Source organism: Pezoporus wallicus, unplaced genomic scaffold (genome assembly GCF_028554395.1).
Source record: "Pezoporus wallicus isolate ANWC-B61680 ecotype Strahan unplaced genomic scaffold, APGP_CSIRO_Pwel_v1 contig_6897, whole genome shotgun sequence".
Lineage (NCBI taxonomy): Eukaryota > Metazoa > Chordata > Aves > Psittaciformes > Psittacidae > Pezoporus > Pezoporus wallicus.
The window spans coordinates 1,870,581-1,894,568 of NW_026636510.1; the positions used below are offsets into that span (position 1 = coordinate 1,870,581).

Here is a 23,988-nt window from a genome sequence, read left to right on the forward strand (position 1 = left end):
GGAAGCTGCTGTTGAGCTTCCTCAGAATGTAACTGGGCATTGAAAAAAAAAATTAATAAAAATAAAAATAGAAGCAAAGGGGTAGAAGCCTTTTGTCCTTTTCCTACTGCCAAAATGAAAGAGCACAAACATACATGGAAGTTTTATTCTTTCACTTTAAATAGATGGTGCATCACTGAATAAATTCGTGATCTCATTTTCAAATCTGTCCCTTTCTGGTGAAATACACAAATATTTAAAACCCGGAAGAAGCAAAAAAATTACTGACAGCGTTTTTTTTTTTGTCCAGAACTGGTGGCTCAATAATGACAAGGCAGCTGAATCTGAGAAGCCACTTATTAATGTGCTGGGATGTCACTCTTCTGTGTCAATAAGAGCACAAAGTGCAGGAAGCTTTCCCAGCAGTTTGGCACCATTTAGACTCTACAGAATTACTGCACTAGAATTTCTCTCATAATCTTGTAAGATCACAAACTGATTAAAAAAAAAACAAAAAACAAAAAACACCCACCCAGCAGTGGGGTTTGGCTCTGCATTAGGCTATATGACTACAGGAAAAACTATACTGGAAAAAATAAAATGCCCTACTCATAACATCACTTTTAATTTGGATTCTCTTCTGTAGCATGTAGCTGCCTGAATTTTGCTATTAAACTTGCAGGCACTAACTGAAAAGAAAATGTAATTATACCTCCCTGCTTCTCTTGAACTCTGTAAGGAGAATTTTATTTTTTATTTCATTTTTGACTGTTTCAATTTATTTTCAGGGCTCAGTAAGATTATATGAAGCAACTTCAGCAACAGCCTCTAAGCAGTGGCCAACACCGTGAACATTTGAGGGTTTTTTGGAATCATTAAAGGTTTCACACTCACCATTTACTTTTTCTAGAACTAGTATTCTCAAACAGTTTAAAACCCCACATACATATTCTTGCCTGCACCTGTGACACAAACTGAAATAACACCACTACTCCCCCTCTCACAAGAAAGGCAGGAAAAGCCAGCCCTTACCTTTATACCTGCCAAAAATATAAAAACCCCTTCAGAATGTGTCTGTTAAAGAGATCAGATTATTGGTGTGTTTGCAAGTCTTAAAGCTGAAACACTTCAAGGTGAGATTTTTTTGTTGTTTGGTTTTGGTTTTGATGGTTTGGGATTTTCTAAGGGAGGAAGGAGAGAGAGGCAAATCAATAAATGAGCAATCTTACTAAGCCATTTCCCCCACTCATGGATGGAACTAAGTATTTAAGCAATCTTTGGCAGAAAGCAGAATTGCACTGTGAGTGCTTTGTCAAGTTGATTTCAGATGGAATGTGAGTGGTCAAGATGAAAATTTCCCTGAAATAAATATAATGGGACATTAACACCTCCTTTACCTCCTTCATAAGGAGATAAAATTTAAATAACACCCTTAGCTTTCCTAAGGGTATGCGTTTAATTTTATAGTCAGAAAGTCTGCTTCCTTTAGCCATCTGTAATCCTGAATCTGTTGGAAGAACTTGCAAAAGAAACATTCAAGAGAAGATGAAGAAACCTGCATCTGCAAAAGTAAAATCTATCATTTCTCTTTCTAAGAAAATGTGCAGGGCGCTGGCAGGAGATTGCTTCCATCTCCATTTATTTCTTAGGTTTATGCATCAAAAAGGCAAACCAAAATAATATAAAGCTGGGTTACAACAGATATGACTCTAGTTGTATCTGTTGGAATTTTCTCACTACATCAAAAATAATCTCAAATAAAACATTCTATTCTGAATTACACTCACATACCCACTCCAATTCTATACGCGACATGATTTATCTAAGTGGTCTTGACTCTGGTTGAAAACACTGGTTCCCACTTACCAAAGGTGCAAGTATTTCTTTGTGGTCTTCAACAGATGCATGGTCAGAACAGGCAGGAGCTGGGCTGAACCCCAGTTGATGGGCTATTTTTGTTCAACCCTGAAACTTCTGTTTTCTCCGTATACTAGCTGCAAACTCCACCACTAATCTGCATGGTCTTAAGGTATCCTTTAACATGTACAAAATTAAAACAATGTACATCACCTAATAGAAATTTGCCATCTAACACTTAAGGCAGCATCAAATGACTTTTTAAATAAACTAAATATCCCATGATGTCCTTTGCTTTTTGGCAGTTCAAGGGCTAGGGGTGCTCTGTGGGGTTTAGATTTTCTTTTTTATTGTATGGGGCTTGGGGCTGGTTAAAAAGGCTTACGGCTTTTTAAGGCCAAGTAAGAGATTTCAGGCCTAACTTGGTATCCTGTGGTAAAAATAAATGTATCCCAGGTCTTTGGGAGGTCGTTCTGAGGCACAGACTCTAAGGTCATTGTAGATCACCCATCTGAAAGGGAAACAAGATTGATTACATTCCATGTGTATAAAAATCATCACAATTTATCAGGGACTTCTCTGACCCAGACTGCAAGAGCTTAAAATCTAAAATTAGGTACTGCCATAAGAACAAAAGATCAGAGAAATAGCCAAAGTTGGATTACTGGCATAGTCAGGAACTGGAAAGGATGACGGACATACAGAGGAATGTGTAGTTGCAGTTCAAGTGAAGGAAAATCAGATATTCCCAATGCCAAGTAATAGCAGCATATAAAATTCACAGCCAAGATCAGTATTGCAGTACTAGCAGTATTAATATTAGCCCATAGTTTGATGGGTTTCTACTGATGGGGAATGAAAAGAAGCTGGGGGAAGCTCAGATCAATGAAGCCAGATACAGAACTGAGGCCCCAAAATGAACAGATTTGGAACAGCAAGTACAGTAGAGTTGATGGTACATTTCAGCACAGACCTCGGCAGTATCACAACTGACTCATCACATCTACAATCTGTAACAATATCCATTTCTTTGGTGGGAAATGTATACCTGGTAACAACATTAATGTTTGCCTGCCACCCTGCTCTGTAGAGATGTACGCTTCAACGAAAACATTTGTTCATCCTTTTGTGTCTCTCCCAATTCCACTCACCTTCCTTCTTTTTTGAGATGACAAACATAGTGGCCACTCATTGTGGATGTTCCCATGTGGCTGATGAACCCAAACAGCTCGTATCCTGTTTAAGAAATACAAATGGGACCATAAATCTTTTATTACTAAAGTTACAATATAACTCGAGGGGAAGCTTTCTTTCTAACACTGGAGAAACAGCTAAGCACTCCTAACTTAGATTCTGCATCCCCAAACACAGTTTCTGTTAAGACTGCAGCATATTCTCGCTTTAACTAGCAGCCAGTTTCACTGTCAAAAATCAAAACAATTCAAATCAAACCCACATAGATCTGTGCATATACAGCAGGGCTGTGATCACAGTCCCTACTAGGAAAGAAAACAGCAGATTTATTTCCAGTTCACAGAGAGCACCACAGAAAGCGCCAGGTACGGCATTCACTCTGCACACAAATTAGCTACATCTGCAAGTGTGATCACAGACCCCTCTTCCTTTTACGTGAAGAAAAATTTTGTGGTTAATGTCTCTGGAGAGCTCAACATTGGTTCTTTCTCCCCACCCATTCATGCCATTCACCCAAATTACCACCAAAAGTAAAAGGGTACCTTCTTTCAGGATATTGCATAAGGACAAGGGCCTGGATTTTGGTGGAGAGGGCTTTCTGGAGCCATTTTACAGTATCATGTTGGTTATCACGATTTCAGGCACTCAGTAAATGGTCTCAGTCTATAAAGGCTAAGTACCACAAAAAATTATTATTCCATATCTTTTTTTTAACCTTATGATAATCAATGTTTCCAATGTCTCCAAGAGACTTAAGATTGTTTTTAATGTTATAAAGACCAAAGAAATAAATATTCTTGTATAAGAACAGCAACCACAGAAATAAAACTCAAATTGGCTGTTAATTTTTTTTTTTTCCTTGTAAGACCATTGCAATCAAGGTCAGAGGTACAAGTTTAGAGCATGCTCTGTTGCTTGAACTGGTCACTAAAACACTTCAAAAATCATCATGCGATATACTTATTTTAGAACCATCACTGAGCTTTGATACTCTAATGCTTTTACACTTAAAAGAGGCTCTTTACCTACTTCACAACTTTGCCATACATTAGCCCCATCTTGTGGTTTATTCAGTAGTTGTATGACTGAGAATCTCAAAGAAAAACAAACAAAACCAAACAAAAAGAAACAAAAGAAAATAGCTGAACAGTACATGCAGGATACCAACTATACCTGCTGTATTTAGATTAAGGAACTTTGCTGAAGGAATTATCAAATCTCCCATCAGACCACAAGAGGACAAAAACTCAGGTGAACTGTAACAGCAATATTATCTTTAGGGTGCTCAGCTTCTGAGGATTTAAACAACCTAGTTTTATTTTGTCTTTTTATCTTAGAGCAATAAAACAAAAAATAAAGCTAGGCCAACAGAGACTTATATGCTGTGGCAACAAGAAACTTTGACTCAGGTTATTCAGTGAGTCCAGGGAGTTTTCTGAGCAAATGCAACCCACAGAATCTTGCAGCGCCACAGAGCTGGACTCAGACCTACAAGCAAGATTGAAGTAAATTGCCTGGATCGCATCCAAAAACCCCACAATAACTACTTTCAAAACAGAAAGGAGCTCTATGAATGGCATAGGTTTGACACAACAACATGATAGCCAGTTCTACACTGAAGAACAACTTACTTCCAGACCCATCTTTGACCCTGGGTCCCTCCGACCCCGCCTCTGCAATAATGGCATTAGCATTGTTGTCCATATCCATCATGTCCAAAGCAGGCTCACTTTCTTCCTCGAGTTCAGGGTGGCTGAAGATCCATTCCAGTCCACGCTCCAAATTATTGTTCTGTGAATTAACAAGCAAAAGAGCAGCCTTTAATAAAATCTCTAGCATCATGCTACTGCTAATTGTTCTTTGAAGAGAGGAAGGTTCATGTTCAATAGCATGTACAATTTGTAAGATACATACTCTACTTTCTTGAATACAGTATTCAACAGTCACTCTGCAGAAGCTTGACAGATGGAGAAGAAATCCTCCCACAACTAATCCCTGTGACCCCCAGGTTCTCATCTTGAAGATGCACAGTCCAGGCATCCAGGTTGTTTCTCAAAAGATGGTAAAAGAAGCTGAGTTTTTCTCACTCTCCTCCACACTTCAACATTCATGTGAAATACAAACCACCTTCCTTACTCTAACCCAGTCAAGTCAGGCATCCCATGCTTTGGCAGAATAGTTCTATGTGCATCACCCATTAACTGGATTTTTATACACATTTCAAAGGCATCTGAGCATGCACATGTAACAAAGCACATAACATGAAATGAAATCCAAGTGCTACCAGTAACTAACTCCTGGAACTCACTGTTGCCTTCAGTGCTTGAATTGCCAGATTCCTTTGGAAGCCCATGGAAATTATAATTGCAACCATCTCTTCAGGAGGTTGGTTATCTAGCCCAACAGTTCCAAATGCAGCTGCTCCATTGGAAGCAACTTCTCCATATGCAGGTATGACCAATGGCTCAGCAAAGTCTGGAACAAAGAAAGAGACATTCATCAGTTTGTTCTTTTGCCCCACTGAAATGGAAAATCAACAAACAACAAATAGGACCTCAAAAGCAGTCCCGAAATCAACGTAAGTTTATTTCATTGGACCACTTGGGATTTAGATGCCTGGAAAGCCTTAAAAACAACAAAACAAACATGCATATTACAAAATATCTAGCTGGACAAACTCATACTGAGCCATCTGTAACAACTTGGCACATCACAGAAGTGAAAAAACTACAGGAAAGTAGCAGAGTATGGAAGCAATGATGGCACCGAAGTCGACACTCAGATGATATACATATAGCTGTAAAATCAATTGATTCCATAGCTGAAATACATCAGTTAAGCCCCAGTGAAACTCATCCCGTTTACATAAGCAACACAAAAGCCCATCGTGAAGAGTGAACTCAACCAAATCGAGTTTCCTGGCAAGGAAGTGCTCAGATATACTCAGCACTGAATCATGAGTCCAGACTTTGCATGGATGAAACACAGGAAGTGGAGAACATCTAGCAGCCCTGTCCACCATTAGATAGCCGAGGTTCTAAGTATATCATGAATGCTCTAGCCTGAGCTAGAGGAGGCCGATATGGAAGAAAAGCATCTGGACCACAGGGTTCTTTGTACTTACACTTGATCACAAGTCAGCTTCCCCCTTAGCAGCACGGACCTAAGCAAAGGGCAGAAAACAGAGAGCTGGCCCACATGATCAGTAGGACAGGAGAGTACTTCTGGTGTAGCTTATATTTGTTGTCTTCTAGGCAGAGGATGCCACACAATGGTAAAGATCTGCATATCCCAGGAACATCTTAGGAAAGTCCACTCACACCTTCAGGTTTCCTGGGGTGGGGAAGGTGCCTGTTGTTTCTCTGTCACCCATTATAAAATTTCTACTGACTGCCAAAATATACAATCAAGAGTTGAGTTTAACTTACACCTTCCAATCACTAACCTGGTTCTTCCATGTGTGCAATGATCCAGTTGAAAGCAACTTCAGCACCCAGGTTGCCTGTATAGTACACAGCTTTACGACATGCTTCCAAAGGAAAACCCATCTCTGCCAGTTGCATAACTGAACACTCATCAATATCTAGAGCTAAAAGAAAGGACCTTCTAAAATATAAAAGTCTAATTTTATCCATTATACAGTATTTCTTATTATTCATGGTGCCACATATTACAACACAAATCACAACACATATCACTTGGATTTGTTTTAGTACTACAATAAGCCCACACCCATTAGAAAACAGCCTTGTATAAATCATTTGTTACGGACATTTTTTATAGTATTTATTATGGACTTACTGGTAATCTTTTGTCACCATAATCTACATTAGATCCTTAAACATTTACAAATTCCTACAGGACTTTATTTGCTAAAAGCACTCACCACTGGATTTCAAGGGGTGAAGAAATTAGGTGCTGTGCTTAGCAAGAGATGGCAGCCAAAGCAATCACCTTTCTTAAAGCCAGGATCTTGCAGGTCAGAGAAACAGCAGCTGCTGGATCTAGCAGTCTCCAGTTGAACTTCATCTCTGAATGTCAGGGCTTGACAGCTTCAGCTGAGATTAGAGTCCAGAGGGAGACAGGATCAGGCAGCTGTGACCCTGAGAACTGCAAGATCCCCCTGACGAGCAGCAGACACGGGCAGCTCATATTCTGGCTATGCTGATGTTGCTACAGACTGTTAAAGAATCCTGCACACATGGAAGTAAATGCTGAACAGGTACAAAAATCAGCATGCCGGGCAATACTTCATGCATCTCTATGAGGACAGAGAAGCCATTAGCTGAGCAAAAGCATGAAAATTTTTTAAGCCACTTAAGTACCAGTCTCAGAAAAATGAGATACGTACACTCCATGACATTGTTCATCATGTGACCTGAAAATTAAGAAAGAAATAAAAAAAACACAAAAAACAAACAAACAAACAGGAAAAAACTTAATATTAAAGCAAAGTAGATTCATATGGGAAAAACAAATCCATGTTTTTAAAGTCACAGAAACAATTGATGTTTTCTATGCCTCACATCATATTTTTCTATGATGTCATAGAAATGATGTCATAGAAATGTCATCATAGAAATGTCATATATGACATCATAGAAAAATATGATGTTTCTATGCCTCACGCAGGCAAGGCATGTTCATCCTCACATCCCTGATGTTTTTGCTATGAATTAAACCAGGGATGTTTTCTGCCTAGTAATTTCCCTAACTAACCTCAGAGCGAAGTGTCACTGGTATTATAAACTGGTAAGAAATATAGCTGATGGCTGACCTAAACCAATTTTAAGCAAGAATCTGTTTTGTTAAAAACCAGGTAGATCACCCATACATTTACACTAAATTTAGGTTAGCCCACTGAGCAAGAGGATAAAAAAAAAAGTAAGCCTTGATAAGGATCCTACAGATAAGGGACAAAATCAAAAACTTGAGAACTCAATTTTTCCATAGCCTTTGCTCTGACACACAATTTCAAGTACAAGCTTCCTTTCACGTATGTACAGCTTGATATTATACCACCACTAGTACAAATATCCAAGCAAATGGGGCAGTCATGTCATGGGAATAGTTGCATTACTGGTTTCCTATTAAATACCGAAGCACCCAAGCTTAAGACATCTGGAGGAAATTGCAGCAACCTGGGTCTAAGGTCACACTATAAAACCAAGATTTTACTTGCTATAAACCATTTAATCCTCCAGAGAAAGCCAGGGAATGAGGAAGGGGGATAGTCTAATATTCTTGTTTCTGAATATCAGGGAGAAAGAAACAGTACTAAAAGAAAAAAAAAAAAAAAGCAGCATAGCATGTTAATCACACTCTTTCTGCTCTACAGATATTTTAGTCAGCAATTTGACATCAGCTGCTTGAGACAGAGCCCCTTTTAATGGCCTGTACAGCCCACATACATCCGGAGAAGTGGACTATGCATGCCTGCACAGCTGCTAGGGTCTGCTGCAACCTAACAAATCTTGAAATTTAAAAATTAGTAAGATTTTGAGTCTTAATCTATCCCTGTAAAGAGGTTTTCTTAAACTGTAGTCCTTTGTGGTTTAAGTATCACTGTACTGTGAATGAATCTATTCTGCAGACATGGCGTGTTTGTTGTTTCACCTTGAACCAAAGTGTTTCAAGTTATTAAAGTAAGCCATATGACTAAACAGAAAACCATCTTCTCAGAACCACAACACTAAAATCCTACAGCAAATAATCATAGTAACTGACAGATTTTAAAATTCCTTCCAATTAGGGTGGACCATTCACTGTACACACAAGAACTGACAGATTGATTTAGCTACAGTCCCACTTTATCACCAGGTTTCAGACAAAAGTTAGTACAAAAGTACTTAGAAGGTAACAGCAGTTTAGTAACACCTCTTCTTATGAAAATGTAAGAAATGAGTGGATTAACACGCCACCCCACTTACAACACCTGTCATGAGACTCAGCTTATTGGTCTGAGACCAAGTCCTTCACACCAAGCCCTGGGAAGTGCACAGTGACTTTACTGAAAGGGAGTGACGAACATGCACTGAAGGTCAATGAATGGTCAGAAGATGTTCCCTACATTTAGCTGATTTTCACAAGTCTAGAGGTGTTCACACACTCCTCTATTCCTTTAAGTCTTACATATCAATGAACATTCAGTGAAGATGAGCACAAGGACTTTATTCTTAACTAAGGATGATTACCCATGCATATGGAAGACATGAAACAATTCTGCTAGTACAGATGAAGAGATCGCTCCACTGAGCAGCACTACACTACGGCAAAAGAGGCAACCACCACACAGCAGGGTATACAAGACTATAACCAGTAAAGTAAGTGAAATAATCTATTTCACAAAATAGAGCATCCATCTATGAGCGAATTATTTTGAGATAGTCCAGAACAACAGCAACAATCATAAATCCTGAAAACATCCAAGCAGAAAAGCTGGAAGGATCTAGAGTTGTCTAGTAGAGAGGAAAACAAAAAGCTGTGGGGTGTTGTAAGAGTCTTCAATTATAAAAGCACAAGGGCTGCTTTATTGTTCCTAGCTCCAAAAGATGAAGATTAAAGAGAATCAGTATGTGCTAGAGGCAAAGAGGACTATAGGAGAGAATAAGAAGAGAGAAAGTCAGTAAATACCTTTTGGGTCATCAGGAATGATAATGGGAGGAGCAATGTCTGGAAGTTCCTCTTCTCCGGGCTGGAGACCCCTGGCCCGAAGGTGGTTGATATCTAGGAAATCTGGCATGTCTATAGAAACATCTACAAAAGTAGAGAAACAGTCCAAGTTTATGAATCCAGTGAAATGACCTCATGGTGCAACCTACCGCTTCAGAGACGCAGACTCTGGTACTCAAAGTACAAACACAGCCAGGATTGCCCTCCTGAAAACAGTTATTTGAGAAAGTCAGAACACTAAAGTACACTTTATCTAGGAAGCCAGACTATATGAACTGTATTTTAACTCCACAGACCTGACAGATTAGTTTGGGGGAAAGAAGATTCAGCTAGGATCTTTACAGTGTAAACCCAAGACTCAATCCAGGTTCTCATTATAGACCAAAGTGTGTACTTTGTAATCTTGCAGATTACTTTGGGCAGAATGAGAAAAAGGTAAATCTAAAAAGCACATACCAAGCTTTTTGGGTATCCAGTCAAGGCCAAAGGTGAATTTCTTTATCTGCACCACTAAGTATTCAGGAAATGAAGCAAACCGAGAAGTCCTGGGAAGCACAAGAAACACAATTCATTGAAACAAAATCACAGGCAGCACAGATTTCAGTACTTCATGCACACTGAGATGAATAACTTGAGCCCTGAGTGAGATCAAGTGATGGATTTTATAAACAAACTTCACAAAGACATTTCCAAGTGCAGTGGAGAAGTATGGCAATACCTTTCTATACATCCATACCCTGAATGTCAGCTCAAACCCTTGCAGACAATTCAGCTTCTAGGAAGACTATAGAAAACAATTAAAAGTAGTATTAAACTTGCTCACTCAAGGTGTTTTGAAGCTGAATGTGAGGAAATAATTTCTGAATGACACTTGACTAGAACATCAGGGCACAGGCTCAAAACACATCTTGGACAGAATAGAGTAAAATTCAATCTGCATTTTATTCACTCCCTTTCTAGTAGCAGTAGCATTGCCCATGATGTATCAGTCCACCCATAAGGCATTTTATTTAGCAAAGATTGAAAAAGCTGTCATTTGTAGTTTTTCACATGGAAGTGCTGCATAAAAAAAAAAATCTTACGATATTCTTACTCAGCTACTGTAATATTTATCAAAATAGAGGATGACTCAAGTTTAAGGGCATCCCTGATATTTACCCAATTAACAAAAAGTTTAACCTGAACACAGTGTAACATTATATGTACCACCATTCTTTTCCTCTCTGGGTCAAGTACAGTAAATGCATCCTAAATATAAGGTCTTCTTACCATACAATAAGTAACTACTTTCTAAATTCTTCAGAGCACCACCTTACAATTTTAGTAACTTTCTCATCTGCAGCATGAAAAATTATAATTTTAAATAGCAAATTATTCTTCATCTTTCAGTATTTGTAAAGACCTAGAGGATGAAGAACAGCTATATTACAAATTAACCTTGGATATACTTAAAGACTAGAATGTTCTTCCAATATGTTCATGGTTAATACAAAAGCCCTTTAGATTGTTGAATTTCTCTTCACCAAGTACACTTGTCTCCCAATTTTCAATACAAAGTCACTGAAACTATATCCTAAGACAGCAATGAGTCATTGGTATGCTAAGTGATCTAAAAATATAACCTACCTAGTCACTTAGCAAACCAGTTGCAGAGCGTAATTTTCAACCACTCCTTGCTGCTGACATAAAAATGAAGCCAGATGAGAGACTAAACTCTTGTTCTCAGCAAGAAATACTGCCCCTGAGAATTGCACTTATCTCTGTCTGCCGTACTATTTCTTCTTAATGCTTTTTTAAGCCCAAGATGGTTTTGGTTCTTTTATCTACCTCATTATAAACACACAGGGTTTCCTTGTTTAATATGTCCACTTTGTACCATGGCCCCATGTAAGCTACAGCAAACTTATCAGATGCAACCAAACACTGTAGCATACAAAGGAGATGGGTTGAAATCCAAATGCAAACAATAATATAAAATATGACAACATAATAAACCCAAAGTTTTCATCACTTCACAAATGCAAAAGTTTCCATTTATCTAAAGAACTTTCTCAGAAGAAAACACTTTTGTTTGCTTCACCCTGTTTTGTTGTCATACAATGCCCCTCAGCATCCTTAGTGAAATGAGACATTAAGAGACTAAGCACAGAGATACAGACTGTATCTCCTACCACACAGTACAGAGCTCTATGACTATGTGATACATAGGATCCAATTTTAAAACATGGGCAGACAATTAAGGTACAAGCATTTAAAGTTCAAACTATTAACAACCAGAACACATCACTTCCTGAAGTCTGACGAGAAAAATTTCTTTCCTGCTCAGTTGGTCATTACAACTCCCATCAGGCTTGATCTACACATTACATTTGTGAACTCCAACACTAATATAATACCGAAGCCCGCTATGCCTTTGTCTGTTTCTCTCTGCATCATATCCAGGTACCAAAATAACCACACAGCACTACCATACATATTTTTCATAGGCAGCCAGACACACACTTACTTCACTCCTGCAGATTTTGCTTGAAGGGCACTGCTCCAGAAGTCCTCTACATTGCTTGGCTCAGAAAAGGCCTGCAGACACGCACTGAATGGGATCTTGGCACGGACAAGCTCTGGTAGAGGTCTCCTTGTAGCTTCTGCTTCTTGCCTCTTCAATTCATAGGCAATTAATTCATCTGAGAAATACATATCACAGTAATAGCTAAATGAACATTGTCATGGTTATAATGTCCCTCACCAGTCTTATTTTTAAATGTTTTAGAAATGCAAAACCCCACTTATCAATAAAACACTCTATGGCTTTAACTAGGTATCAAATCTTTTTGTCTGCATTGGGGTCAGGAGCCACACTCACAACCACACCTGTTTTTTGAAGGCTTCTGTTCATGGTGACAACATAGAACTGGTAATACTGGGCAACAGGCAATTAAAATCTTGCCATGATAGTGAGAATCCTGTGTTAATGAGAACACCAACTACCTGCTTTATCAGCTCAATATGACTTGGAAAATTATTGCCGTTTGTGACATCTGACTTTCTAGACAGGACAGGATTATATACAATACAGAAAGAATCCTAATACTGGCAAGCTGAGCAGCACTGTTTGTTAAATTCAAAATCTAATATACCTCCTGAGCCGTTGCCTGAAAATAACATGCCATTTTATAAGCACAGAATTATCACTGAAACTGATGAACAAAGAATGTAAAGCTCTACAAACCTTAGATTTTCAAGTCAAAATGGTCATTTTAAAACACTGTCCCATTCAAGAACCTGTGTGCTAGGTAGAAAGCAGTAGGTGGAACTGTGTTTTGTGCTATTTCAAAGGATCAGATCAAATAACCAGGATAGCTCCTTCTGGCTTTAAAATATTTTTTTCATTTTGAGATTATGCAGGAAACCAGAGGAAGATCCCCCTTCTCATGCACCTGTGATGTGCCCTTCACTTCCACCTCAGGCATATGTTTATTTTGTTAACCTACAACACTCTTCACCACTGACTGCAGGGCAACCAAGATGTGTCAGTACCTCTCTCCTGCTTCCAAGTCCTCTAGCCTCCTCAGACATTTTCTCCTTTAAAAAAAAAGTATGCAGTTTCAGGCAGCTCACAGACATGAAAAAAACACCCCTGTATATTAAACTAACGTCCGCCACTTCATCCTCCTTCCCACCTCTCCTAAAGCTCTAGATATCCAAATTGTGTATTTTGGCATAATAGACAACAAACTGCCTTATAACCCTATTCTTTATCATCGTGTTAGGCCTTATCATCTGCTGCTAATAAATACAAAGCCAATGTGGGGGGAGTTTTGTGTTGGGTTTTTTGTTTGTTTTTTTTTTTTGGGGGGGTGTTTGGTTAGTTTTTGGTGTGGGTTTTTTTTTTTTTGCTTGGTTGGGTTTTGTGAGTACATGCTTGTTTTCACAAGATACTTATTGCCTAGTATATTTGATTCCTTTTTTAGAATTAAGAAATTTTTATATACTAGTTCACTGTCCAGAACAAAAGAAATCCAATCCTGATGACAATCTTTGGGCACACATATGCAAAAAAAAACAAGGGTAAATAAATTGTAGTACGAGTGGTGTGGCACATCCCTGAGTCAAATCCAGGTTAAGGTCTTAAATCATAAATCACTGACATCTTTATCAAATAAACTGCTGCCATTCTCTGTGATATATTGCTGAGTGGTGACACTTAATGGTGGTCCCACAGTGTCGTGGTTTAAACCCAGTCAGGTAACTCGTTCACTCACTTCCCCCCCCTTTCTTGCCCTCCCCCTGCTCCCGGAGGGACGGAGAGGAGAATCAAAAGAATGCAACTCCCACGGGTTGAGATAAGAACTGTTTAGTAACTAAGGTATAACACAAATCACTACTGCTACTACCAATGATAATAATGATAAAGGAAATAACAAGGGAAGAGAATACAACACCTCACCACCAGCCGACCGATAACTTGCCCCCCCTCAGCCCGACCAAGCACCGACCCATACCTCCTCCAACCCTGCAGTCTCCCAGCCCTTCCGGCTAACTCCCAGTTACATCCTGGGCATGACGTGCTGTGGTATGGAATACCTCTTTGGTCAGTTTGGGTCAGGTGTCCTGTCTCTGCTTCCTCACAGCTTCCCCTCCTCCCTGGCAGGGCATGAGGCTCACAAAGTCCTTGGCCAAACCAAAACATCGCTATCAGCTCTGTTCCCAAGCTGAAAGTCAAAACACTGCACTGCACCAGCTACCAAGAAGGGGAAAAATGACTGCTACTGCTGAACCCAGGACATTATCCACCCCTTATTCCATACCATTCATGTCATGCTCAGATCCCACATTTTCAATATACCATCACTCTTATCTCGGCGCACTCTTATCTTAGTGCACGGACCAGTCCCTATAAAGCTGCTGTGTCCATCTGGTCCATGATGTCAGGCTTCATCTCTTGTAACAGTCTTCCAGAGCAGGACTGTGTGCAGTGCTCACACTCGTGAATAACCTGGGCAATAGTGTCCACTGCTAAGTCCACCCCTCGATCATGAGTCCATCACTATGTTGCATCTCTGCTCTGATGGCCTGAAGTGCCATGGGCCCACCAGGCTTAAAATAATTCACAGTCCCCTTCAGCAGTTTCTGCAGCTTGTTGCTGGGTACTCCATACAGCTGCCTTCCATCTCTGATGCTTCCAAAGCACTGGAGGGGCCCAGTGGACTAGATACTTGCCCATACTGTCCCACATGCCCTGCCACTCATGGCTGTCCAGCTTTGAGGAAAATCTCTTGGTCACCCTATATCGTCGTCTAACCCCAGACAAGACCCAAACCTGACTCTGCTTAACTTTTGAGATCAGACAAAATGGTTGTGGGTAGAACACAGCCTGTGTGTGTGCCAACATGCTGATCCCCATCACAATCAGCAGGCAGGTCCCAAGGATACCCAAAGGCCATTCAAAACCTCCAGAACTCTCAGTTGATGCTGCTGTACTTGTCACTGGGGCTGGTGTAGCTGCTGTGCTTGTCACTGGGGCTGGTGTAGCTGCTGTGCTTGTCACTGGGGCTGGTGCAGCTGCTGTGCTTGTCACTGGGGCTGGTGTAGCTGCTGTGCTTGCCGGCTCTCCCACCGCCGGCTTCTCTTTTCCTGAGTCCAGCTCTTCCTCCTCTGCCTTGCTGGGAAATGCTGCGTGGTCTCCTGCATCCTCCTGGGGCTCGGCAGGCGGCTTCCGGGGAATGCTCTCGGCCGTCGCGGAGCTGGGCTCCTCCGCGGGGCTCGGCTCGGCCGCGGGGCTCAGCTCCTCCGCGGGGCTCGGCTCCTCCGCCGCCTTCTCCCGCTGCTCGGCAGCCGCTTCCTTCTGCTCCTCGACCGCCCCGACCTCCTCCACCCGCAGCCGTCCCCTCGCGGCCTCCGGCCCCGCTCCCGCCGCCGCTTGGTTCCCGGGGCCGCTCTCCCGGGCCTCTTCAGCAGCCGCCAGCTCCCGGGGCCGCTCCCCCTCGGCTTCCCGCAGCCTCACGAAGATGGAGAATAGGGTGAGGACCAGGCCGGTGAAGAGCAGCCGGACGGCCAGGTACAAGTCCACGGCCACGTCCGTCCCGTCCTGCTGCTGAAGCCCGCCCGTATTACAAGCCATTGCCATAAAGCACAGTGAGACAAGAACCTTAGCCCAGGCCCCACACTTGATAAACACCAACACAGCAAATACCGGCTCTACGTAAGTTACAACATTCTGAAGCTGTGAGATAAAGAGAAACAACTCTGAGAGCCAATAAATCGTCATTGTGATGAGTGACTATTAATCCGGACAGATCTGTCGTTATCTCAACCCTTCGTGCCCCACGTTGGGCGCCAAAAAGAACTGTCGTGGTTTAAACCCAGTCAGGTAATTCGTTCACTCACTTCCCCCCCTTTCTTGCCCTCCCCCTGCTCCCGGAGGGACGGAGAGGAGAATCGAAAAGAATGCAACTCCCACGGGTTGAGATAAGAACTTTTAGTAACTAAGGTATAACACAAATCACTACTGCTACTACCAATGATAATAATGATAAAGGAAATAACAAGGGAAGAGAATACAACACCTCACCACCAGCCAACCGATAACTTGCCCCCCTCAGCCCGACCAAGCACCGACCCATACCTCCTCCAACCCTGCAGTCTCCCAGCCCTTCCGGCTAACTCCCAGTTACATCCTGGGCATGACGTGCTGTGGTATGGAATACCTCTTTGGTCAGTTTGGGTCAGGTGTCCTGTCTCTGCTTCCTCACAGCTTCCCCTCCCTCCCTGGCAGAGCATGAGGCTCACAAAGTCCTTGGCCAAACCAAAACATCGTTATCAGCTCTATTCCTGAGCTGAAAGTCAAAACACTGCACTGCACCAGCTACCAAGAAGGGGAAAAATGACTGCTACTGCTGAACCCAGGACACACAGCTTGAGGAGAAATCTGTCTGAAAACTTGCCAAGAGCATCTAGGTAGAATCCTCCTTCCCTAATAATATAAGCAGGAACGGTATAGCCACAAACTGATGCGTGGGTAAAATCTTCTTTAAAAAAAACTAAATCAAGTAACTTCCCCAATCAGTTCATTGGTGTGATTTGCCACATGGCCTTGAACCATTCTATCCATGGAAAGAGATCATACACTGGTGAGAACTTCATTCCCTCATGACTGAGAGTCACCAGAAGGTCAGTCAATAAACTAGTTGCTTTCCTTACCTTTGTTTGTTGCTGCCTCCATGGCAACAGGTAACTGCATGATATAGTCCACCCTCTCCGTGTAGCGGACCTTTCTAGACTGGCAGCATTGTGTGCGTTCTTCCACCAGAAACCTGAAAACATCACTAGGGTTTTCTGATCCTACAGGGTTCCTCTGAAAGGAAAATCAGATCAGATCATTTAAGTGACAATCATTAAAATGACCAGAGAAGCCAAAGGCTCCTGATTGTTTTATGGCAAGCACAAAGACAACAATCTCGCACTAGATCTGGCAGCTCATGCTGCTGTGATTCTACATCGATTTTACTGCATGTAGAACTCTTACATCCACAGAGAAGTCCGCAATACACAGCGGTATCTCTCTACACATAGTAACTTTCAGAGTGTGTCCTAATAAATCTGAATGAGTCAAGGTGAACAAAAGAAGATACAAAGGTGGCAGGTTACAATAAAGATAGAAAGCTCAGGTAAACAACATGGAGCATCCTTTCAGCAAACAGAATTTATCCTACCACTCTCAATCTGCACTGAAACAGAACAAGCAACTTGTTCACTGTCCAGATGGGAATGTCATACAAATAATATACCTCCTCTTTATTGTTCAAGTGAATGTCTTATCAGGCAAAAGCCAGAAAATGTCTTCTAACCATCCTATAATCAGTACATGTATTTTGGGATATGGAACACAATGCATGCAAATGTGAATAACTTCATCTAGACTGTAAAACGTCAATAAATACCCTCAATTCTTGGGGGAAAAGGGAAGAAGAGGGTGGAAGGATGGGCAAGAAAAGTGCTTTAAATCAAAGCCACATATATTTGTAAATTTGCTTTTCAGAAAGACATCATTAACATGCACAGTACTGACTATTCTACACACAGCATTGAGTTGGAGCTCAGTGGAACTAACAGATTTTATACTGTAATTTTATACAGAAATATTCAACTGACAAAGAGTCACTTTGCTGTGGGAGATGTCCTTCCTCCCATAATGACCCACTGATGTAGAGCTGGGACTTGTAAGAGAACTGGACATGGTAATTAGTTCACTCCCAACTATGATATAAATTTGTAATAATAATAATAGCCAATTCATTAATATTCCAAGACAGACTTCAATGTAGTATGTAATCATAAAATGAACAGCAATTTAAAAGGACAGTCATGTATGTTTATAAATCTTATAGCCTGTACAGTAATGCTTGACCTTTCTATATCTCTAGCTGTTGTTATCAGTAGCACTAGCATTGCGTGTGGTCACACAGAGAAGGGTCTGAAGTAAAGAGAAGGAAGTATTAAAGAAACAAGTGTTTATAAACCAAAATACTTTTCAATCAGTGCCATTTTCTAGGTACCCAAGCTAAAAAAGTATAACAAAAAACCTGAGCCACTCAGCTCTATCCTCATTGTCTAACATAAACAGGGAAAACAAGTAATTCAGGTTCTCACCTCTACTAGATTTATAAGATGTAGGAAAAATTCCAGTGCATCTTGTTGTCTATTAGAGGAAAATTCTGGGTGGCCTTTACTTATAAAAGCCTTAAACATCTGAGGAGCTATTCCATTGTGCTGAGCCTAAACAGAAGAAAGAGAAACCTTTTAAAACATTAATTCCTGGACCAAATATCCCAAAGTTACTCAACTAGATCTATCTAGGACCCATTTCTGCCACTGTAGAAATGATAGTTTTGGTTTCATCAGGTTTTCCATTTTAATAAACATGATCTGAGAGTTTAGAGTATGTATTATAACATAGCTCCTACAACATTCACTCTATCTGATTTTTCTATGGCATTTGCAGGTTAAAAGAGATTACTCAAGGTTTCCTAAAGGTTAGTAGTTTCCAGAAGGCTAAAGGCTTGCACTGTTTTCTAAAACCTGACTTTTTTTTCAGAACCCTGTTCCACCTAAATATATGTGGGCATGAAGCACTTTGGTATGTCAGCTAGCAGCTTTACTCAGGACATAACCTTTCCAGAGATCTCTACAGAATCAAGCAGGGAACAACTAATGTGTGCAGCATGCCTTCCCAGATGGCCTGTTAAGAAGGGATAAGAATTTGCAAGTGTTGGCCATGTTGAAGGACCATAACATACTGCTTTAGTTTCAGTAGGAAACTACCCTGAACTAGAAAATCTTTAGTTTCCAAGTCCTAGTTTTTACTTTCTCACCCTCTATACCATTTCAAGAAGCCTTTGAACCACCCCAAATGGCATCCTAAAGACATAACTAGCTATTAAGCCTTTTAAATAACACAGTTGAAAGGGTCAGAATCTCTTACTCAAATTTGCCCTCATCCTCCATGACACCAAATAATTTTCAAGACAAACCAACCAGAAGTCCAGCCTTTAGGATATTAGAAGCTGTTAAAAACTTGGCCAACCTCATTCTTTACTACAGTTGTGCTACCACAGCAATATGAAAATAGAAAAAGCAGCATAAAATGGAAGGCACATAAAACACACACTAGAAGAGCAAAATTTTACTCTTGGTTTCACCAGGTATTCCTAGATCCACTGAATTCAAAAGTAGGTTCTCGATTTTAATGCTTTTTCAATTTCTGGCAGTACACCAGCAACCACATTAGGCTCAAATGCTCTTTAAAGGCTCTCATAGAGAGACAGTATCAGTATTGCTTGAACAAAGAGATATTCTAGTGATTTCTGAATCTTGGGATACATATATATATACACACATATATATATACACACATATACATATATATATACACATATACATATATATACACATATACATATATATACACATATACATATATATATATACACACACACACACATATATATAGCTTCAGAGTCCTCATCTGCCTTTCATCAAAGCTAGGAGTAGGAAGAAGAATGCATAAACCAGCTCAAATTACTATATATCAGGCTTCCTTGTACATCAGAAGCAAAAATATGGCAATGTGGCACATTTGCCCTGATGTATAATGGAGTAAGTTTGGAATCAAGGCCTGCTTCCACCCATACACCACTTACTCAGCCATTTGAGCAGGGAGAAGAGAAACATGTCAAGCATGACAGTCTTTAGAAGAGGACTGGGCCCTGCCCTCTAAACCCATTCTACTTCAAGTGAAATAACAAAAGAAATGGCAAAGCTCTAAGTAGAAATTCAGGTCCTAGCTGACAACTCTTTAGGCTTTCAGCTTGTTTTTAATGTTAAAGTGGGTACAAGAAAACTCCTGCCATCTCCAGACTAAAATCCCCCAGTTAAAAATTTTAGCTGCACAGTACCATGAATATTTATAGAATACCTAGCATACTTTCCCCATCAACAGTTGCAGAACAGATCAGCTAAATATAGACTGTGCTGGACCACTGGAGATCTCATACGAATGCTTTTACAGGCAACAACCCCCCATAACTCTGGATGAATTCCAAAGACCCAGAAAACTAGAGAACTTTGGATGTAGGAGAGGTGAGAAAAAAAAGTGAAAAAAAAGAAAATAAAATTAATAATTGATTTTATAGACAGAAAGCAGAAACGCTTGAAACCACTGAAGGCCTAAAATCCTATGCAATTATATTTATTATAAATATCAATACAACTCTCTGGATGAGAAAATACTAGCTGTACACACACCAGTATTACTGGGGGAAGGGGAAATACAACAAACAAAAAAGCACACCAGACTGACAAAAACAGATTTCTATGCCCAGAGCAAGGGAATGGAGAAAATATCTACACTTGATTTTTCTTTTAAAATAAATCTACAATACAAAGAACAAAATCAGTAAAAGCTGTTTCAAATCCTAATACATGCTATGAATTAGTTAAGGAAGTCATCTGATGCCACATGTAACTACTACTTTATTAAATTGAACTTATGAACAACACAAGTATTGTGAAATGCCAGCAGATGGCTACTACTTCCTGACAGAGTTTGATACCATCTGTAATTAAAAAAATCTTAGTATCTCATTGCTAGTAGTGGCTGCTGGGCTAAACATGAAAGAGACACTTCATTCAAACAGTTCAAATCCCTGAACTTCAGCACGTTATTCTTCATTCATATCTTGTGTGCATTTAAGAAAGCAAATAAGTCTGTTGAAATTACTCCACTATTCCTTAGTCACAGTGATGCAACTGATTAAGTTTTAAACCATTTAAAGAAAACAAACAAGATTCATTCATTGTTTCAAAACACTGAATAGCTACTATACAAAGCAACTACTCAGGATTTCAGATCTTGCAAACTACTCTGTACCAGATGCTCTTTGTCCAAAATCTCCTTGGTATTCTGATTTCAGGAGGAATTCCTGTATCAGCAACTGGTAGAGGAAAATATCTATTACCAGGGGAACTCACACCAAGCTTCTGTGACAGAAGTGTGCATGATTTCTACTGTGTAGAAAACTACAACTTGGCATCAGAGATTCTTTCTCCGTAAAGACAGCTCTTTCTACAGGTAGCATTTTCAGTACTGGTTATTAGTTGACCTTTTATTTATAAATATCCCATCAAAGGAGTCTGTGGGTTGACTCCATATGCTGCTTGGGGTCACAATAACGGGAGGCTTGTAGGGATACAAACATTCTAAGTCCAGTGTTCCCAGTACCACTCTAAACCAGATGCTTGAGTAATAAAACAAACCCAAACCAACATGTTTGCCTGGGCAGATAACATAGTCCCAATAACCAGTATTTTGCTTAAGACAGCTGTTAATTGGATGACTCCAGGGAAAACAAAGGCAATTTCGAAGCCAGTAGAGTTTAAGCAGAACAGCAAAACCTGAACTGATCTCACTCTCCAAAGGGTGATGTTAAGCTTAAGCCAACTGACAAAAAGAGAAGAGTTTTTCCATCTCACCACTAAGCTACTGTGATTACTTCACAACATCAAGCAAGAACAAGCAAAAAAAATAATCCAGTGAATCAGGCAATGCCCATTAACCTTGTTAATACAAAGAAATCAGTAAGACCTTCAAAGATCATCCTTACTGCTGAAACCAAAAGGCTGCTGGACAAAGAATATGAAGTGGCTTTCTGATGACTATGAGTGAATTTACTCATTGCTGGAGAAGGAGAAAAGCACAAACAGATGAAGACATGGGTCCATGGATATTACAATGCCAAGACATGCCTTAATGATTTTTGAAGCATAAGAGAAACAAGCAACTTTCTTGTTGCTGACAGACCACCACAAAGGCAATATGAAGATTACAGAACAATAATGGAGTTCTCAAAGCTAGATACTAGCTAGATATAGTGAGCTAAGTATCTGCTTTGCTGCAAAAATTATTGCAAATTACAGTAAAAATAAAAGGACAGTCTCCCACTGGTAACACAATGACAGAGAAATAAAATTCTGTATTATGTAAACATGAGAGAAAAGGTTGTTTTATCCTCCAGTTCCTCTCTTTCGCATCTAGGATGTTCTTGCCCCTCAGTATTCCTTTGTTCTGAAATTGCCTATTCTGAGAAAAGCTGATTCCAATATTTTTCTCTATTGTGAATTATTATAAATCAGGATACATACATTCTTCTCCCTTGGTTGTCTGGCAATTAGAGTTTCAATTTATATCAAAACCCACACGCACTGCTGTTCTCAGTATAGATCACACTGGTACAGACATGTTTCTGAGTGATTTTTGTACCATGAAATAACCTGAGTAAAGCCCCAGCAGACAAGACTCTGCATGGTCCTTCCTTCATCTACATGAAGGCTTCCAACCACTTAATCTTGCATTACCCAGACAGCTTCTCCTGTAATCAGGCGGAATTCTGTCAGACACATCCTGGAAACAACTGTTTAGCTCTTTGTAATTCTTTCTGAAATTAAAGAGGGTTTAGAAATTTGCTTCCAAATTCACAGTATTCTCTAGATAACTTTTTTATTTTGTTCCTCAGAGAAGATAAACGTAAGTTGGAAGTTTTATGAACTTTTGCACTCATCACTGGAGCAGCAGCATACTTTATTAGCAGAACCAGTGGTTACTTTGATGCTTTGCACAAATAGCCCCTGACTAATATATTCCTGACTGAAATCCTGCACATTCCACCTTGCTAAGCATCCCATGACAGATCCACACATGCTCTTCAATGCCCAGCACCTGTTCCCTTTTCTCAGGATATCACTTTTACCTAGTTACCAGGCTGTACAAACTCAGGCAAATACCTTGTGTTCTTCTTTCATCACCTGCTCAATAAGCTCAGATTTCATGGGAGGCTTAGAGTACTGGCCTGAAAGGAGGCCATGTCCCAGTTTAGCCCTGTAGGGAAAAGAGTGATGGGGTAGAAACAAATGTGAGAAAAACAAAAAAAAGAAATTTTATTCCAAGCAGAAGTTTACTGTCTTTGACCCCCTGCTGAAAGATCATCACCTGCAACTAAGTGGGCAAATCTTCCCGTTCTACCTTGTGCCATATCTCACTTTCAAGCCCACACAGAGGTGTTTTTTCACTCTGTCATTAAATTGTTTAGATTCTATTTAACTTGACCAAGTAAATCACTGAGAAGCGTCACTTACATCTGAGTGCTAAAATCTTGCGTTGGATCAAGAGGGGAGTAGTCAAATATTCGTGGAAGGTTTCCTACATACCTGGGCAGCAAGAACAAAGCAGAAACATTTAAATAACGCAGTTAGATTTACTGAAGAATATCCTAGCAGATCCTCAGCATGATACATTAGCAGGCTTCCCCTGCGCTAACACGTCAACTTTTGCATCATAGCAGTGACTTAATCTATCCTTTGTGAGTGCTTCTGTCATGGAAAAAAGAGTAATAAAGAAATTAGGAAATGGACATTCAGGTTTTGCTTAGATGTTTCTAGCTATAAAAGATATGGTGGTTGGTGGCCATCTGGAATTTAAATTCTATTCTGTGATCCTGAAATAGCTTCAGGATGGTGTTATGTTTTGATGTCAAAACAGAGCTGGGTTGAGAATCAATGTACTTTTTATTCTTAATCAACATCAGCAAATAAATTCCAAATTTGTATCAGGAAGAAAACATGTAAAAAGAATGTTTCTATGACGTTTTTCAGAGAAACAAAAGCTAACTCGACAGTAAATGCTGAGGTATACATTATTATAGACAGTTTGTTGGACAGTGAGACATTCAGTACTAT

At 40.1% G+C, this 23,988-nt stretch overlaps 1 protein-coding gene across 2 annotated transcripts in view; it reads right to left on the reverse strand.

The window, feature by feature from the left end:
- Positions 1-1,135: 1,135 nt before the first annotated feature.
- USP13 (ubiquitin specific peptidase 13) overlaps positions 1,136-23,988 on the reverse strand; it is a 55,119-nt gene continuing 32,266 nt past the window's right edge. The window contains exons 9-21 of one of the 2 annotated variants that reach the window (XM_057400457.1): positions 23,389-23,460; positions 23,038-23,131; positions 18,349-18,474; positions 16,900-17,053; positions 12,209-12,383; positions 10,159-10,247; positions 9,664-9,786; positions 7,382-7,408; positions 6,476-6,619; positions 5,339-5,505; positions 4,662-4,821; positions 2,988-3,072; positions 1,136-2,347 (exon numbers count right to left, since the gene is read on the reverse strand). In XM_057400457.1, coding sequence (XP_057256440.1) covers positions 2,254-2,347; positions 2,988-3,072; positions 4,662-4,821; positions 5,339-5,505; positions 6,476-6,619; positions 7,382-7,408; positions 9,664-9,786; positions 10,159-10,247; positions 12,209-12,383; positions 16,900-17,053; positions 18,349-18,474; positions 23,038-23,131; positions 23,389-23,460 — 1,510 coding nt within the window. In that variant the 3' untranslated portion in view covers positions 1,136-2,253. Of the gene's footprint in view, positions 2,348-2,987; positions 3,073-4,661; positions 4,822-5,338; positions 5,506-6,154; positions 6,194-6,475; positions 6,620-7,381; positions 7,409-9,663; positions 9,787-10,158; positions 10,248-12,208; positions 12,384-16,899; positions 17,054-18,348; positions 18,475-23,037; positions 23,132-23,388; positions 23,461-23,988 lie in introns of those variants that run through there. The other variant, XM_057400458.1, reaches the window with a different exon arrangement.